The 19,347-nt window shown below is 38.0% G+C and overlaps 1 protein-coding gene and 1 non-coding gene across 2 annotated transcripts in view; one reads left to right on the top strand and one right to left on the bottom strand.

Annotated features, from left to right (window-relative positions):
- Positions 1 to 18,235, bottom strand: part of C7 (complement C7) — an 82,462-nt gene extending 64,227 nt beyond the window's left edge. Inside the window, exon 1 of the mRNA XM_003274385.3 lies at positions 18,041 to 18,235. Coding sequence (XP_003274433.1) covers positions 18,041 to 18,046 — 6 coding nt within the window. The 5' untranslated portion in view covers positions 18,047 to 18,235. The remainder of the gene's footprint in view (positions 1 to 18,040) is intronic.
- Positions 16,561 to 16,622, top strand: LOC115835640. Its single transcript, XR_004030670.1, has one exon. It is a non-coding gene; the product is annotated as a U7 small nuclear RNA (small nuclear RNA).
- Positions 18,236 to 19,347: the final 1,112 nt, after the last annotated feature.

The raw sequence follows: 19,347 nt of genomic DNA, 5'->3' as shown, positions 1-19,347 counted from the left end.
TGTATGTTATCATAAATTACAGAACTTCCTCCTTTTTAAGGCTAAATACTATTCCACTGTGTACACACATCACATTTTCTTTATCCATTCATCTGTTGAGGGACACTTAGGTTGATTCTATAACTTGGCTATTGTGAATAGTGCTGCAATGAACATTTACTTTTGTAAATACCCAAAAGTAGGATTGCTAGATCATAGGATAATTTTTTTTAAGTTTTATGAGAAACCTCCATGCAGTTTTCCGTAAGAGCTGTACTAATTTACATTCCTACCAAGTGTACAAGTGTACAGGGATTCCCTTTTTTCCACATCCATACCAATGCTTGTTACCTTTTGTCTTTTTGATAATAGCCATTCTGACAGGTGTGAGATGATAAATCGATGTGACTTTAATTTGCATTTCTCTAATGATTAGCAATGTTGAGCACTTTTTTATGTATCTGTTGGCCATTTGCATGTCTTCTCCTCAGAAATGTTTACTCAGGTCTCTTGCCCATTTTTTGTTTTTACTTTACTTCCTTCTCCCTTTCCTGGTATTTTGCCAATTTTTTATTGGGTTTTTTTGTCTTCTTGATATTGAGTTGTTTGAGCTCCATATATATTTTTGATATTAGCTCCTTATTGAATGTATGACTTATAAATATTTTCTCCCATTCTGTAGGTCATCTCTGAAAACTGATAATTGTCTCCTTTGCCATGCAGAAACTGTTTAGTTTGTTGTAATCTCGTTTGTTTATTTTTGCATTTGTTGCCTGCACTTTTGGGGTCAGATCCAAAAAATCCCCACCTAGAACAATACAGTTTTTCCCTTAGATTTTTTTCAAGTAATTTTTCAGTTTCTGGTCTTATGCTTAAGGCTTCATCCCATTCTGAGTTGATTTTTATATATGATGCTAGACAAGGGTCCAATTTAATTCTTTTGCATGTGGATATCCAGTTTTCCCAATACCATTTATTAAAGAGACTATCCTTTCCCCATTGTGTATTCTTGGCACCTTTGCAAAAACAATCAATTGACCATATATGTGGGGTGCATTTCTGGGCTCTGTATTTTGTTCCACTGGTTGATGGGTCTATTGTTTTGCCAGGATCATGATGTTTTAATTCCTGTAGCTTTGTAGTATAGTTTAAAATCAGGCAGAGTAATACCTCCAGCTTTGTTCTTTTTGCCCATGATTGCCTTAGCCATTTGGGGTTTTTTGTGATTCTATATGAACTTTAAGATATTTTTTCTATTTCTTTGAAAAATGATGTTAGAATTTTGATAAAGATTGCATGAAAACTCTAGATCACTGTGGTAGTATGGACATTTTAGCAATATTTTCTTCCAATCCATGAACAAGGGATATCTTTCCATTTCTTTATGTCTTCTTCAATTTCTCATCAATGTTTCATAATTTGCAATGTACAGGTCTTTAACTTTCTTGGTTAAATTTATTCCTAAATATTTTTGTAGTTATTGAAAATGGGATTGTTTTCTTAATGTCCTTCTCATATAGTTTGTTGTTAGTTTATAGAAATGTAGTTTTTAGTGTTTATTTTATATTCTACAATTTTACTGTATTCATTTATTAGTTCTAACAGTTTTCTGGTGGAGTCTGTAGGGTTTTCTACATACAAGATTGTGTCACCAGAAAACATAGGCATTTTCACTTCTTCCCTTTCTATTTTGATGCCTTTTATTTCTTTTTCTTGCCTAATTGCTCTGGCAAGAATTTCCAATACTATGTTGAATAAAAGTGGCAAAAGTGGGCATTTTTGTCTTGATCCAGAGCTTAAATAAAAGGCTTTCAATTTTTCACTGCTGGGTATAATGTTAGCTGTGGGCTTCTCATATATGGCATTTATTGTGTCGAGGTACTTTTCTTCTGTACCTAACTTGGTGAGAGTCTTTCTTTATCTTGAAATATTGTTAAACTTTGTCAAATGTTTTTCTGCATCTAACGAGATGATCATATAGTTTTTGTCATTCATTCTGTTAATCTCATACAACATATTTATTGATTTGTGTTGAACCACCCTCACATTTCAGGAATAAATCCCATTTGATCATGGTAGATGATCCTTTTAATGTGTTGTTCAGTTTGCAACTATTCTGTTGAGATTTTTGTATCTATGTTCACTATGTTCATCAAGAATGTTGGCATGTAGTTTTCTTTTTTTGTAATGTGCTTCTTTGGCTTTGATATCAGGATAACACTGGCCTTATAAAAACAATTTGAAAGTATTCCCTCCTTTTCAGTTTTTTGGAAGGGTTTGAGAATTATTAGTATTAGCTCTACTTTAAATGTTTGGGTTATCTCTTGCACCCACCATTGCCATGTGACATGCCTGTTCCCACTTTGCCTTCTGCCATGAGTAAAATCTCCCTGCAGGCTTCACCGGAAACTGAGCAAATGTTGATGCCATGCTTGTACAGCCTACAGAACCATGACCCAATTAAACCTCTGTTCTTTATAAATTACCCAGCCTCAGATATTTCTCTATAGCAACACAAAGAACAGGCTAACACAGAAAATTGGTACTGAGAATTGGGGCATTGCTATAAAGATACCTAACAGTGTGAAAGCAGCTTTGGAACTTGCTTCCAAATGAGCAGAGGTTTGAAGAGTTTGGAGGGCTCCAAAGAAGACAGAAAAATGAAAGAAAGCTTGAAATTTCTTACAGACTGGTTAAATGATTATGACCAAAACGCTGATAGTGATAGGCACAGTGAAGTCCAGGCTGATGAAGTCTCAGATGGAAATGAGAAACTTATTGGGAATTAGAGCAAAAGTCACCTGGTTTTGTCTTAGCAAAGAACTTGGCTGCATTCTGTTTATGCCCTAAGGATCTGTAGAAGTTTGAACTTAAGAGTGATAACTTAGGATATCTAGTAGAACAAACTTCTAAGCAGAAAATTTCAAGATATGGTCTGGCTGCTTCTAACAGCCTACACTCAGATTTAGGAGCAAAGAAATTACTTAAAGTTGGAATTTATACATGAAAGGGAAGCAGAGTATAAAAGTTTGAAAAATCTGCATCCTGGCCACACAGCAGAGAAAGAAAAAGCATCATCAGGAGAGGAATTCAAGGAGGGCTGTGGAGCAACCACTTGCTAGAGAGATTTGCATGACTAAAAGGAAGCCAAGTGTTAATAGTCAAGACAATGGAGAAAAGGCCTCAAAGTCACTTTAGAGATATTTGAGGCAGCCCCTCCCATCACAGGTCAGGAGGTTTGGGAGGAAAGAATGATTTCTTAGGCCAGGCCCAGGGTCTTGCTGCCCTGCACAGCCTTAAGACACTGCTCCCTGCATGCAGGCCACTCTCCAGCTCCAGCCTTGGCTCAGTGAGCCCCAGATACAGCTTGGGCTGCTGCTTCAGCGAGTGCAAACTGTAAGCCTTGGCAGCTTCCATGTGGTGTTAAGCTCATAGGCATACATAGCGCAAGAGTGAAGGAGGCTTGGCAGCCTCCACCTAGATTTCAGAGGATGTATGAGAAAGCCTGGTTGCCCAGGCAGAAGCAGGCTATAGGGGTGGAGCCCTCACAGAGAACCTCTACAAGGGCAGTAAAGAGGGGAAATGCAGGGTTGGAACCCCCCCCCCACAGTCCCCACTGGAGTACTGCCTAGTAAATTAGTGGAAAGGGGATCACTGTCCTCCAGACCCCAGAATGGCAGATCCACCAGTAGCTTGCATATTGAGCCTGGAAAGTCTTCAGGCACTCACCTCCAACCCATGAGAGAGTGGTGGTGAGAGAGTGGTGGCTGAACCCCACAAAGCCAAAGAAGTAAAGCTGCCCAAGAGGTGGAGTGGAGCCCACCTCTCACAGCAGTGTGTCCTGGATGTGGAACCTGGAGCCAAAGGAGATTATTTTGAAGCTTTAGGATTTAATGACTGCCCTGCTGTGTTTCAGACTTCCATGAGGCCTGTAGCCTCCTTCTATTAGCTGATTTCTCTTCTTTGGGAAAGGAGAGTTTACCCAATGCCTGTACCCCAATTCTATCTTGGAAGTAAGTAACTTGTTTTGATTTTACAAACTCATAGGTAGAAGAAACTTATTTCCAGATTGGACCTTGTCCTTGAGACTTGCGACTTTTCAGTTAATGCTGGAATGAGTTAAGACTTTGGGTGACTATTTGGCAGGTATCATTGTCTTTTATAGTGTGAGAAGGCCATGAGATTCAGGGGGCCAGGGGTGGAATGGTATAGTTTAGATGTCCCTTTCAAATCTCATGTTGAAATGTAATCCCCATGTTGGAGGTGGGGGCCTGTTGGAAGGGGTGGATTTCTCATAAACGGTTTAGCACCATCCACCATCCCCTCAGTGTCATCCTTGCAATAGTGAGTCTCATTAAGATCTGATTGTTTAAAAGTGTATGACATTTTCCCCCTCTCTTTTTTCTTTTTTTTTTTTTTTAGACAGAGTCTTGCTCTGTTGCCCAGGCTGGAGTGCAATGGCACAATCTCGGCTCACTGCAACCTCCACCCCCTGAGTTCAAGTGATTCTCCTGCCTCAGCCTCCTGAGTAGCTATGATTACAGGTACCTGCTACCATGCCTGGCTAAATTTTGTATTTTTAGTAGAGACATGGTTTCACCATGTTGGCCAGGCTCGTCTTTAACTCCTGACCTCAGATGATCTGCCTGCCTCAGCCTCCCAAAATGTCGGGATTACAGGCGTGAGCCACCACACCTGGCCCACTCACTCATTCTTGCTCTCACTATTGCCATGTGACATGTCTGCTCTTGCTTCACCTTCCACCATGAGTAAAATCTCCCTGAAGGCCTCACCAGAAGCTGAGCTGATGTTGATGCCATGTTTATGCAGCCTGCAGAAACACAAGGCAATTAAACCTCCTGTATTTATAAATTACCCAGTCTCAGGTATTTCTTTATAGCAACACAAATAATGGCCTAATACAATTAGTGATATTGAGCATTTTTTCATATACCTGTTAGCCATTTGTATGTCTTCTTTTGAAAAATGTCTATTGAGGGCATTTGCCCATTGTTAATCAGATTAATATTATTATTAATATATGCTACTGAGTTACTTCCCTATATATTTTGATTCTTAATCCCTTGTCAGAGGAATAGCTTGCAAATATTTTCTCTAATTCCATAGATTGTCTCTCTTTACTCTTTTGTTTGCTTTGTAGAAGCTTTTTAGCTTGATATAATCCCATTTGTCCATTTTTACTTTTGTTTTCTGTGTTTTTGAGATCGTACCGCAAAAAATGTTGCCTAGACCATTGGTCTATGCTGTTTCCCTATGTTTTCTTCTAGTTGTTTCATAATTTCACATTTTACATTTAAGTCTAATTCATTTTGAGTTATTTTTGTATATGGAAGAAGATAGGAAGCTGGTTTTATTCTTATAAATATGGATGCCCGGTTTTCCCAAAACCATTTCTTAAAGAGATTGTCCTTTCCCCAATGTATGTTCTTCTTTTTTTTTTTTTTTTGACAGCATCTCACTCTGTCACCCAGGCTGGAGTGCAGCAGTGCGATCTCAGCTCACTGCAACCTCCACCTCCTGGGTTCAAGTGATTCTCCTGCCTCAGCCTCCTGAGTAGCTGAAATTACAGGCACGTGCCACCACACCCAGCAAAATTTCTGTACTTTTAGTAGAGACAGGGTTTCACCATGTTGGTCAGGCTGGTCTCAAACTCCTAACCTCATGATCCACCCCCCTCAGCCTCCCAAAGTACTGAGATTACAGCTCTGAGCCACTGCGCCCAGCCCCAAGTGTATGTTCTTCTTTTTGTTTTTTCTTTTTTTTCTTTTTCTTTTTTTCTTTTTTTTTTCTTTTTTTCTTTTTTTTTTTTTTTTTTTTTTGAGATGGAGTCTTGCTCTGTCACCCAGGCTGGAGTGCAGTGGCGCAATCTCGGCTCACTGCAAGCTCTGCCTCCTGGGTTCAAGTAATTCTCCTGCCTCAGCCTCCCAAGTAGATGGGACTACAGGCGTGTGCCACCACACCTGGCTAATTTTTGTATTTTTAGTAGAGATGGGGTTTCACTATGTTGGCCAGGCAGGTCTTGAACTCCTGACCTTGTGACCTACCCACCTCGGTCTCCCAAAGTGCTGGGATTACAGGCATGAGCCACTGCACATGGCCTCCAACATATTTTTTTGTTTTTTTGTTTGTTTGTTTGTTTGTTTTTGAGACAGAGTCTCGCTCTGTCACCCAGGCTGGAGTGCAATGGCATGTTCTCAGCTCACTATAACTTCCACCTCACAGGTTCAAGCCATTCTCCTGCCTCAGTCTCCTGAGTAGCTGGGATTACAGGTGTGCGCCACCACACCTGGCTGATTTTTGTATTTTTTTTTAGTACACCATGTTGGTCAGGCTGGTCTCAAACTCCTAACCTCGTGATCTGCCAACCTCAGCCTTCCAAAGTGCTGGGATTACAGGCATAAGCCACCACGCCCAGCCCAATGTATGTTCTTACCACTTCTGTCAGAAATGAGTTGGCTGTAAATACATGAATTTATTTCTTGGTTCTCTATCCTGTTCAGCCATCTATGTGTCTGTTTTTAGGACAGTAGTATGCTATTTTTGTTAGCATACTACTTTTTTTTTGTATAAACTATTTTTTTTAATAAACTACTTTTGTTGTAGCTTTGTAGTATAATTTAAAAGCAGGTAGTGTGATGCCTCCAGCACTGTTATTATTCAGGATTTCTTTAGCTACTTGGGGTCTTTTTCTGTTTCATAAATTTTTAGAATTTTTTTCTGTCTGTGAATAATTTCATTGGTATCTTAATAGAGATTGCATTGCATCTGTAGATCACTTTGGGGAGTATAGATATTTTAATGGTATTAATTTTTCCAATCCATGAGCATGGGATATCTTTCCTTTTTTGTGTTCTCTTAAATTACTTTCATCAGTGTTTTATAGTATTTTTTGTAGAATCTTTAACTTCTTTGATTAAATTTATTCCTTGGTATTTTACTTTATAGCTTTTATAAATGGAACTTATTTCTTGATTTTCTTTTCAGAATCATCTCTGTTAGCATGTAGGAATGCTGCTGATTTTTGCATGTTGATTTGGTAGCCTGCAAATTTACTGAATTCATTTATCACTGCTAAGATTTATTTAGTGTAGTCTTTACTTTTATTTTTTATTTTTATTTTTATTTTTTATTTTTTTGGAGACAGAGTCTTGCTCTTGCTCTGTTGCCCAGGCTGGAGTGCAGTGGCATGATTTTGGCTCACTGCAACCTCGGCCTCCCAAGCTCAAGCAATTCTCCTGCCTCAGCCTCCTGAGTAGCTGAGATTATAGGTGTGCACCACCACGCCCAGTGAATTTCTGTATTTTTAGTAGAGACGGAGTTTCCCCATGTTGGACAGGCTGGTCTCAAACTCCTAACCTCAGGTGATCCACCCACCTTGGACTCCCAAAGTGCTGGGATTACGGGCATGAGCCACCATGCCCAGCCTACATTTTTTTCTAAATATAAGTTCATGTTGTTTAAAAGCAAGAATAACTTGACCTCTTTCCTTTAAATTTCAACGCCATTTATTTTGCCATCTTGCCTAATTGCTACCGTTAGGACTTTCAGTACTATGTTGAATAAAAATGGTGACAATGAGGAAAAATAAAAAATAAATGTTTGGTAGAATTCAGCCATGAAGCCATCAAGTCCTGTGCTTTTTTTTTTTTTTTTAATGGGAGAATTTTTATTACAGATTCAATCTTTTTACTCATTATTGGTCTGTTCAGATTTTCTATTTCTTTATGATTCAGTCTTTGTATGTTGTATGCTTTGGAGCACCTAAACATATAAAACAGATATTTATATTTATAAAATATATAAATATTGTATTGCAACCCATCCCTTTCTTCAGATCCACAGGATCTGATGGATTGCAATATAACAGCAGAAAACTTCAATACCTCACCTTCAATGCTGGAAGATCATCCAGACAGAAAATTAATAAGAAAACATTAAACTTGAACAACACTGTACAGAAACACTTTACAGGACCTAAATGGACAGAAGAATTTAACCACTTCTTCTTAGTTATCCAATTTGTTGGTGTATAGTTCCTGATGATCTTTTGTATTTTTGTGGTATTATGAATCTTCTCTTTGTTTTAAATTAATCTAATTTGTCAAATTTGTTCATCTTTTCAAAAAAGAGCTTATTTTATCTATCTTTTGTATTGTTTTTCTAGTCTCTATTTCATTTATTTCTGCTCTGATTTTTATTATTTCCTTTCTTATGCTAACTTTGGCTTAGTTTATTCTTCTTTTTCTGTTTCCTTGAGGTATGACATTAGCTTATTTATTTTAAATCTTTCTTCTCTTTGATGTAGGCATTTATTGTTATAAACATTCCTCTTTGAACTGTTTTTGCTGTATCCCATATGTTTCCTATGCTGTGTTTCCATTTTTGTTTATCTTAAGATATCAAGATCTTGTTATCTAAAGATTTTTAATTTCCCTTTTAATTTCATTGACCTATTGGTTGTTGAGGAGCATGCTAATTTCCATATATTTGTGGATTTTTCCATATATTTGCGGATTTTTCAAAATTCCCCCTATATTCATTCATTTATTTTTATTTATTTATTTTTAGAGACAGGGTCTTTTTCTGTCACCCAGGCTGGAGTGCACTGGCACAGTCATAGCTACTGCAGCCTTGAACTCCTGGACTTAAGTAATCCTCCCACCTCAGCTTTCCAATTAGCTGGGACTACAGGCACATAACATGACACCTAGCTTCCTCCCATAATTGATTTCTAGTATCATATCACTGTGGTCAGAAAGGATACTTGAGGCCAGGTGTGGTGGCTCACACCTGTAATCCCAGCACTTTGGGAGGCCAAGGTGGACAGATCACTTGAGGTCAGGAGTTTGAGTCCAGCCTGGCCAACATGGTGAAACCCCATCTCTACTAAAAATACAAAAATTAGCTGGATGTGGTGGCACACACCTGTAGTCCCAGCTACTCGGGAGGGATGATGTGGGAGAATCACTTGAGCCTGGGAGGCGGAGGTTGTAGTGAGCTGAGATCAGACCACTGCACTACAGCCTGGGTAACAGAGCAAGACTCCAACTCAGAAAAAAAAAAAGATACTTGATATAATTTCAATCTTCTTAAATTTGCTGAAGCTTGCTTTTTCCCCTAACATGTTATCTGTCCTGGAGAAAGTTCTGTGTGCACTTGAGAAGAATGTGTATTCTGTTGCTGTTGGATGGAATGTTCTGTGTGTGTGTGTGTGTGTGTGTCTGTTAGATTCATTAGGTCTAAAGTGATATTCAAATCCAATGTTTTCTTACTAATTTTCCGGATTATCTTTCATTGTTGAAAGTGGGGTATTGAAATACCCTACTATAATTGTATTGCAATCTGTCTCTTCCATCATATCCTTAATATTTATTTTATATATTTAGGTTCTCTGAGGTTGGGTGCATATATATTTACAATTGTTATACCCTCTTGATGAGTTGACTCCTTTATCATCATATAATGTCATTTTTTTTTACAGTTTTTGACTTTAAGTCTATTTTGTCTTATATAAGTATAGTTATCCCTGCTCTCTTTTGTTTTCTATTGATGCGGAATATCTTTTTTCCATTGCCTAACTTTCAATCTGTGTGCCCTTAAAAGTGAGGTGAGATTCCTACAGGTAACATATAGTTGGGTCTTGTTTTTTTATTCATTCACTTACTCTGTATCTTTTTATTGGATAACCTAATTCATTTAAACTCAAGGTAATTATTGATAGATAAGGACTTACTACTGCCATTTTGTTATGTTGTTGTTGTTGTTCTGGTTGTTGTTGTTGTTGTATTGTAGATACTTTTTTTTTGGAGATAGGGCCTCTGTTGCCCAGGCTGGAGTGCAGTAGTGTGATCACAGCTCACTGCACCCTCGACCTCCCAGGCTCAAACGATGCTCCCACCTCAGCCTTTGTGAGTAGCTGGGACCACAGGCACGTACCACCACATCCAGCTAATTTTTTTTAAGTTATTTTAGAGATAGGGCCACCCTTCGTTGCCCAGGCTGGAAGATACATTTTTCTTTCTTTCTGTCTTGCTGTCTTTGTGGTTTCATGGTTTTCAATAGTGGTATTCTCTGAATACTATTTCTGTTTTGTGCTTCTACTAAAGATTTTTGCTTTGTGCTTATTATGAGGCTTCCAGAGAACATCTTATAATCACAATAGCCTATTTCAACGTGATTACAACTTAACTTTGCATACAACTCTACATTTTTACTCTCCCTTCAATTTATATTTTTTTGATGTCAGAATTTACATCATGTGTATCCTTTGATAAGTTATTTTAGTGCTACTATAGTTGTCATTAATAGTTTTAGCTTACATTTCTTAAATGATTTGAAAACTAATACATTTGTACAAGTCAAGATTTGTGACTTGGCAGTATAAAAAGTGAAAGAACCATGGAGAAGGCTAAGTGATTCTGCTTATCTTTTTAAGTTTCTATTTTAAATAGAAGTTTGAAAGATCTTCAAAAAATTAAAAATAGAACTAGCATATGATTCAGCAATCCCCTACAGGGTATATAGCCAAAGTAAATGAAAGCAGTATATCAAAGAGAAATGTGCACTCCCATGTTCATTGCTGCATTATTCACAATAGCCAAGATACAGAACCAACCTAAGTGTCCATCAAAGGATAAGGGGATAAAGAAAATGTGGTAAAAAGACACAATGAAATAGTACCTGGCCTTAAAAAAAGAAGAAAATTCTGTCATTTGTGACAACATGGATTAACCCAGATAACATTATGTTAAGTGAAATAAAACAAGCAGAAATAAAACATTCAGTATTTTTCTAGAAAGAAAAATACTGAATGATCTCACTTATATTTGGAATCTAAAAATGTTGAAGTCTAATATGTAAAGAGTAAAATGGTTACCAAAGGCTGTGGGGGCAGGGTGGGGATTGTCGAAGAGATGTTGGTCAAAGGATACAAAACTTCAGTTACATAGAAGGAATAAGTTCAAGAGATCTATCATACAAAATGGTGACTTACTTAATACCAATATATTATATTCTTTTTCTTTTTTTTTTTTTGAGATGGAGTCTCGCTCTGTCACTCAGACCGGAGTGCATTGGCACAGTCTTGGCTCACTGCAACCTCTGCCTCCCAGATTCAAGTGATTCTCTTGCCTCAGCCTCCCAAGTAGCTGGGATTACAGGTGAGTGCCACCATGACTGGCTAATTTTTGAATTTTTGAATTTTTAGTAGTCACGGGGTTTCACTATGTTGGCCAGGCTGCTCTAGAACCAATGTATTGTATTCTTAAAAACTCCTAAGAGAGTAGATTTTAAGTATTCTCCCTACAAATGATAAGTATGGGAGGTAATGCATATGGTTAATTAGCTCAATTGAGCCATTCTACAATATATACATATTTTATAACATCATGTTGTGCACAATACATACAATTTTTATTTGTCAGTTAAAAGAAATAAATTACAAAGATAAATAAATGCTTTTTTTAAAAAATTAAAATTTCGTACAATCCTGTCAAACCCTATCTCCTACCGTTGAATTCTGTAAAGACAAGTAAGGGTTGGGTGATGCCACAGACACACAAATTGAAAATGCTCAGTAGACTTAAATGGTTTCAAGCATTTCCTTAAGGTCCTATCATCTTTTAATCCCTTATTCCACTCCAGTTCTCTCTGACTACAGCACTCCGGAGGGATACCAAGAGGAGAGAAAACCTGAATGAAGTAGCAGTGCGAATGGCCGATTTTAAAAAGAAACCAAGCTTCCTAAGTTGGTAATCAAGGTTGAAGCACAGCAGTAGGCAGGGGGCAGTGACTCTCATCTTATTCTTTAGTACTGTGGGTGGTCCTTTTGGTGTTTAAAACACTCCTGAGGCCTTTTGTAATCATCTTTATGTGATAGCACAAGCCTAAATATTGAGGATCTGATAGGTTACAAAATTGTACGTAAAATGTGATTACATTTTGTTTGAAAAATCAAATGTGCATAGAAAAACAAAATCTAGAAAGAAATATAATAAAGCATAATAGTTTATTTCTGGTTGTCAAATTATAGGTAGTTTCTACTATATATTTTCCTACTTTAACTGTATGTATTTTCCTACTTTAACTGACAGCTGAAGGTGATGGAGAAGATACAATTCAAATCTTTACTGATTCTCTAAGAATATCAAATGCATCCGATTTATAGCTCTGGATAAAGGACTTTAAAATCATCTCACATTTTAATAGTCCAATATTTTCTCTCTTCTTCCTGAACTACCCAAAACTCTTTTTCTCAATGTACCTATGAAAAGTCTTCTTAACATTATTTTCTAGATCTTTCCACTATCCTTCTTAGATAACCCATTCTTTTATTAGGTATCTTCTTTTCAGTTGTAAAATTCTCCTTGCCTGCTTCTGGCTGTTATAGTTCTAAAAATGTTTAAGCCTATTGTGCTGATTAGCATATCCGAAAGGGTGAAAAAGTGCCAAGGAGTTGGGAAACCGTGAAAAATGTTGGGGGAGGTTATTTGGGGGAGATTATGAATACTTTTCTGACTTCAACAAACATGTGGATCATATAATTTTTAAAATGTTTTTGTTTTAAATTATAAGCTATGTGGGGTGTGTTTTTTTTTTCTTTTTCAACAATGTGGCTTTTCTCTGTGCTGTGTCAGCTCATTTTTTCTTGTCCCTGGGAAAGCCTATCTCACAGCTTTACTAGTCATTATTAGGCATTAACCACTAGTCACATTTTCAGAAAACAATCTATTATGATATTCAAACTTCAATTTATCCTCCATTTTAAATCTCTCTCCCCTACTTTCAGTTTCTGGGTGCTTGTAATGAGGGAGAAGTGGGGTCCACTTCAAAATTCAGCCACCTGAATCCTCTTCCCCACCTCCCCAAGCTGCCTCTGTCCTCTCCAAAATCAGAGCAACAGGAATGAGAGAGACAAGAGTAAAACAGAATCTTGCTTGAATGATCCAGTTGGAGTCTGGTGATGGTAAATCAATGTGTTAGACGTTTGACTGCTGAGTCTTTATCTCTCACGGTGTTTTTATGGTTCTTTGGACATCTTCCTACTACTCCGTAGCCACTGTACTCTGGCACACATGATTCATCCCTTTGTTAATCACTTTCGATTCTCACCCATGCCTGCTTCCTGGTGGTCCTTTCCAAACTGATGCTATTTCTTCGGGTTGCTTCACCCTGCAATCAAGCACTTTCTCAGGCAGTGTCTGACAATCCAAATCTGTCTCCCTTTTAACCATCCATATGCGGGCCATGGGATCCCTGCACACAGCCGTGTCCTTCCAAACTCTGAATGTCCATGCTGTAACTGATACTGCTGGGTTTATTTACTCTGCTAAAGGAGGTCTGTACCTTTACATTTTCTCAAATGTGCATAGGGTAGCATTTCCTATATCTCCTATGCACAATCTTGTATCTCTTGAGAATGGGGATGGCCTAAGGGTCACCAAACAGATTTGGGAATACTCTCTTTGTAATATTGCATAGAATGTCTAGCATCTCACTTTAAAATGTGAAGGTCCTCCTGTCTCTCACCTTATACAAAAATCAACTCAACGTGGATTGAAAACTTAAATGTAAGACCTGAAACTATAAAAATACTAGAAGAAATCCTAGGGAAAACTCTTCTGGACATTGGTCTAGGCCAAGAATTCATAACTAAGACCTCAAAAGCACAAGCAACAAAAACAAGGTTAGACAAATGGAACTTAATTAAAATTGAAAGCTTCTCTACAACAAAAGAAATAATCAACAGAGTGAACAACCTACAGAATGGGAGAAAATATCTGCAAATTATGCATCTGACAGAGAACTAATATCCAGAATCTACAAGAAACTCAAACGATGATAACAACAACAACAAAAACATTAAAAAGTGGGCAACGGACATGAATAGACATTTTTCAAAGACATACAAATGGCTCACAAGAATATGAAAATGTGCTCAACATCACTAATCATCAGAGAATTAAATTAAAACCACAAGGAGATATCATCTTACACAGTCAGAATGGCTACTATTAAAAAGTGAAAAAACTGGCTGAATGTGATGGCTCATACCTGTAATCCCAACACTTTGAAAGGACAAGGCAGGAGGATTGCTTGAAGCCAGAAGTTTGAGACCAGCCTAGGCAACATAGTAAGACTCTGTCTCTACAAAAAATAATTCTTAAAAAATTATTTGGGGCAATTGGACGCAGTGACTCACACCTGTAATCCCAGCACTTTGGGAGGCTGAGGCAGGCAAATTATGAGGTCAGGAGATCAAGACCATCCTGGCTAACATGGTGAAACCCCATCTGTACTAAAAATACAAAAAATTAACCCGGCATGTTGGCACGCACCTGTAGTCTCAGCTACTTGGGAGGCTGAAGCAGGAGAATCACTTAAACCCAGGAGGTGGAGATTACAGTGAGCCGAGATCATGCCACTACACTCCAGCCTGGGTGACAGAGCAGACTCCATCTCAAAATATATAAATATACATACATACATACATACATATATATATATATTTGCACATGGTGGCACATGCCCAAATAGTGCCAGCTACTCAGGAGGCTGAGGCAGGAGGATCACTTGAGCCCAGGAATTCAAAGGTGCAGTGAGCTATGATTGCACCATTACTCTCCAGCCTGGATAACAGAGCAAGACCACATCTCTCTTTAAAAATGTCAAAAAATAACAGATGTTGTTAGGAATGCAGAGATAAGTGAGAATAGGGAATAGTATATATTCCCACCAATATATACTATTGGTGGGAATGTAAATTAGTACAACTGCCATAAAAAACAGTATGGAGATTTCTCAAAGAACTAAAAATTGAACTACCATCAGATCCATCAATCCCACTGCTGGGTATCTACCCAAAGGAAAAGAAATCATTATATCAGAAAGATACCATAAAATTTCAAAAAATCTTGAGTACTTGTTCTTGGCCTTTGACTCTCAGCCAAAATGTGGATACTGAAAATAATTATTCTGTCACAGGTGTTTTAAAATAATTTCAGCCAGGTTTGGTGGCTCATGCCTGTAATCCTGGCATTTGGGGAGGACAAGGTGGTAGGATCACTTAAGCCCAGTAGTTTGAGGCCAGCCTGGGCAACCTAGTGAGACCTCATCTCTACAAAAAATACAAAAATTAGCCAGGCATGGTGGCGGGCACCTGTAGTCCCAGCTACTCGGAAGACTAAGGTGGGACTTGAGCCCAGGATGTAGCGGCTGCAGTGAGCCATAATTGCACCACTACACTCCAGCCAGGGCAACAGAGCAAGATCTTGTCTCAAATTTAAAAGTATTTTTTAAAATAAAGAATTTCAATGAAATTTTAGGAAATATACTTTTTTATCATCATGGATGCCTTTGTCATCACCTTCTTCATATACATACTCATTATAACCCATCAAGGTCTGCTTATTACAAGACCAGTTCTGTTCATGAGTTATACAAAGTGAATCTACTAACCAAAAGCATTTCCTGAAATTTTGCTAGCCTTAGGATAATTACCTTTGGAAAAAACACCTTATAAATGAACAAGAGAGACAGAACAAACACAAATAAATCACACGAATGACAGTGATAGACATACATCTGAACTGACTCTATAAAAGAATTGCTTGGTTGAAAAAGTATATGGGGCCAGGCGTGGTGGTTCAACACCTGTAATCCCAGCACTTTGGGAGGCCGAGGCGGGCGGATCATGAGGTCAGGAGTTCAAGACTATCCTGGCCAATATGGTGAAACCCCATCTCTACTAAAAAAAAAAAAAATACAAAAATTAGCCAGGCATGGTGGTGCACGCCTGTAGTCCCAACTACTCAGGAGGCTGAGGCAGGAGAATTGCTTGAACCCGGGAGGCGGAAGCCGGAGTGAGCAGAGATCGTACCTCTGCACTCCAGCCTGGGCGACAGAGTGAGACTTTTTCTCAGAAAAAAAAAAAAGAAAAGAAAAGAAAAGGTGTTTGGTATTTTTGTTCTGTGTCAATGTAGCTAAGCTGGAACTACATTCCCCTGCATTATCTTCTCCTCTTTATCATCACTGAGTGAGCATTAGCTCTACCTCCTTCTTCCAGTATGTCCCAGCTACAATCCTGATTTGAGACATTACTGTGCTTGACCATCACTGTGCTTGGGTACTGTGACGACCATTCTCTAGGTTCACAGCCCCCAAGCTCAGCTCTGTCCTGGATGGACAGAACAAATGGCTGGCCCGCAGCCAGCTCCAAGGGAAGTCCCTCGGACATACATCCTTGGCCCTGACATCCTTCTCCAACACCTCAGACCCAAGTTATTTCCTATCCAAGAACACAGAGAGAACCAAAGGGAATCCTGTGACTGTCTCTCTGAATTTAGTTCACGTGGGGGCTGTGGGGCCAAAATATTGCTTCCTCTTAAAAGGTCTGACATAGAAACCATTTCTAGCTTCTTGATAGCCCAAGGCTTTCACAAGTGTCCCTTCTTTGTCACATATCACCAAAGCATGTCCTTCAGATTTACTGTAAAAATATGAATGTCCACTTTCAAATACAGGTAAGAACTCTACATGCGACTTGCAGTGAAATAATTGCTTTAGTGTTACAGTTGTTTTAGAACTTGTCTATCAGGCTTCCCAATTTTTGCTGAAAAGCCCTTATACGTAAAATTTTTTAAAAATTAATTGCTTTATTTGTTGATATTTTGTCAACCAATTAAAGGATAGAAGTATATTTATTATTACAGCAGTAAAATATTATAATAATGATTGTAAACATGTTAAGCACAAAGCAATTATTAAGATTTCTCATTGTAAAATAAAGTAAAAGATTAATAGTTAACACAAATATTAGGAAAAAACATTTTGGCTAGATGACTTTCTGAAGAGCATCGTATTATTTTCTTTTTTTTTTTTTTTTTGAGACAGAGTCTCACCCTATTGCCCAGGCTGGAGTGCAGTGTCCAGTGTTGCCATCTTTATGTCCATGAGTACTCAATATTTAGCTCCCACTTAAAATTAAGAACATGGGGTATTTTGTTGTCTGTTCCTGTGTTAATTTTCTTAAGATAATGACCTCTAGCTGCATCCATGTTGCTGCAAAGGACATGATTTCATTCTTTTTTATGACTGCCCATCATAACTTTAAACAAATTAACTTTGTTATTTGTGTTTAATTTTTAATTATTTAATTTCACAGAAGGCATGGGTTAATCAAGACCAATATCTTGCTCCTCCTCTAACCCGAATAATGAGCGAGCTTGGATTCGGTGCCACAGTGGGCAATACAGTGACTATGGAAGCAATCTAGCCACTGACAGATCTGTGAAATTATTCCTACAGTCTTACAGTGCATTTTTAAAGTTTAAATACCAAAATTTACAATAATAAAATTTGAATAGCAATCTCAACTTATTTTTGCATTCCAAAGATTTAGTCTACGATAGTGATTTCTATCTTTGGTCTTATCTTTAGTTGAATAGTTTTTTGGTTGTGTTTTGTTTTTTAATATTTGGCCTTTTTGCATTGGGCCAGCATGTTTACTTGGTAGACCTTTAGTTTTATTCCATCTACTCGTATCTTCTATTCTCACAATGCTGACTCTTTCATCCAGGATTTCAAATTCTCAAGTTCCAAGTCTGCAAATTTGCTTTTCTATTAGCTCTTAGATAAATCACAGGACCCTATTGCCTGGCTCCAAACCCAAACAAGCAAAAAAAAAAAATATACCAGAGGAAAGTTTTTCCCAAGAAATAACAATAGTACGATTGTATTTCTTTATGACTTTATCGGGACTTTCATAAACATTGTCTCCAATTCCTGATTCCCAGACCTCTGGAACTATAATTTCACCACAAGATAAGAAAAAGGAATTCACTTTGGCTGAACTGTTAAATATGTTTAAATAAGGATTTCTAAAAATCACCCCCAGGTCTTTTCTGTATTTTCCTCTGGCCTTCTACTTATTTGATGTCTTTCAGTTAAGTATTACACCTCTTCATTTAAATTACATTTATATTACCCCCGTTCATTTGAAAAGATAGCTTCATTTACAAAAGTAATGAAATTATTGTCTTACCTTCATGTTTGGGAAAACATTCGGGGCAGAAGAGAGGAGGAAAATTTCCTCTGTAAGGGCCGGGTAAGTTTTCAACAGCAGGAAGAGCCCAGCAGGCTGCCTGCCTCTCTGCCTTTCCCTGCTCTAGATTATCTTGGCACTCATATATAGAGCAAGTGGTCCTGAGATTTAGCTCCTACCCCAACCGGATTCTCCAGCGACAGCAAGAGCCTGACCTTGTACTTAATCTGTGCCTTGAAACCAGATGCATCTTATCAATTATACAGCCTTAGCTACAGCCAGCTGGGACTGTTTGGAAGTTATAGATATGTTTCTAAGAAACATATCTATAAATCAGGAAACACAGCAAATGTTCTCATTTCAATGTTTAAGTGATTTTCAACCAAACGAGACTCTGTAAGGCAAGGGATGACCCTCCTTCTTGTTTCAATCTACTAAACTAAGTGGATGTTTTCATGATTCTCTTAAAAGGTGTTATACACCAGACTTTGAGATTAAATATTTTGTGAAAGAAAATATTTAAATGCAGTTCTGTCACTCAAAATGTAAATGGAATGTTCTGGAGTAGAATTTTTCCCCAAAGTACAGCCTAACACAACCCAATAGTCATCCCTTCATGCTTAACTTTCACAGAATAATCACAAAGAACATCAATTTTTGCAGACATATTTGAGGACATCACTAATTTTCTCAAGAACTTCACTTAATCCTTTGATAATCAGATCACTGTGTTGGAAAGTTCTTCTCAGGGTCATTATCCACATCCATTTTCTCTCCTTCGCTTTTTATCTTGTCTTATTCTACCAGGTCTTCATTTGTCCATAGCTTTGCATTGATTATAGCAAGTCCCCAACATCACCTTCATACATTTGATAAGATGCTGCTTATTTTGCAAGATTTTAGATTTCCTACTGAAACTGAGCTACAGTTGGCCGGGCGCGCTGGCTCATGCCTGTAATCCCAGCACTTTGGGAGGCCGAGGTGGGCGGATCACAAGGTCAGGAGTTCGAGACCAGCCTGGCAAATATGGTGAAACCCTGTCTCTACTAAAAACACAAAAAAATTAGCCAGGCATGGTGGCATGCACTTGTAGTCCCAGCTACTCAGGAGGCTGAGAGAGAAGAATTGCTTGAACCCGGGAGGCACAGGTTGCAGTGAGCTGAGATCGCACCACTGCACTCCAGCCTGGGAGACAGAGTGAGATTCCATCTCAAAAAAAAAAAAAAAATTGAGCTACAGTTTTATTTGTATCGTTGGACCAAATATTCTAACACTAGCTGCTAGTGCGTTATGAGTGAGGCAGAATA

This window comes from Nomascus leucogenys, chromosome 6 (genome assembly GCF_006542625.1).
Source record: "Nomascus leucogenys isolate Asia chromosome 6, Asia_NLE_v1, whole genome shotgun sequence".
Classification (NCBI taxonomy): Eukaryota; Metazoa; Chordata; class Mammalia; order Primates; family Hylobatidae; genus Nomascus; species Nomascus leucogenys.
This window is presented reverse-complemented; position numbering and strand designations above follow the sequence as displayed.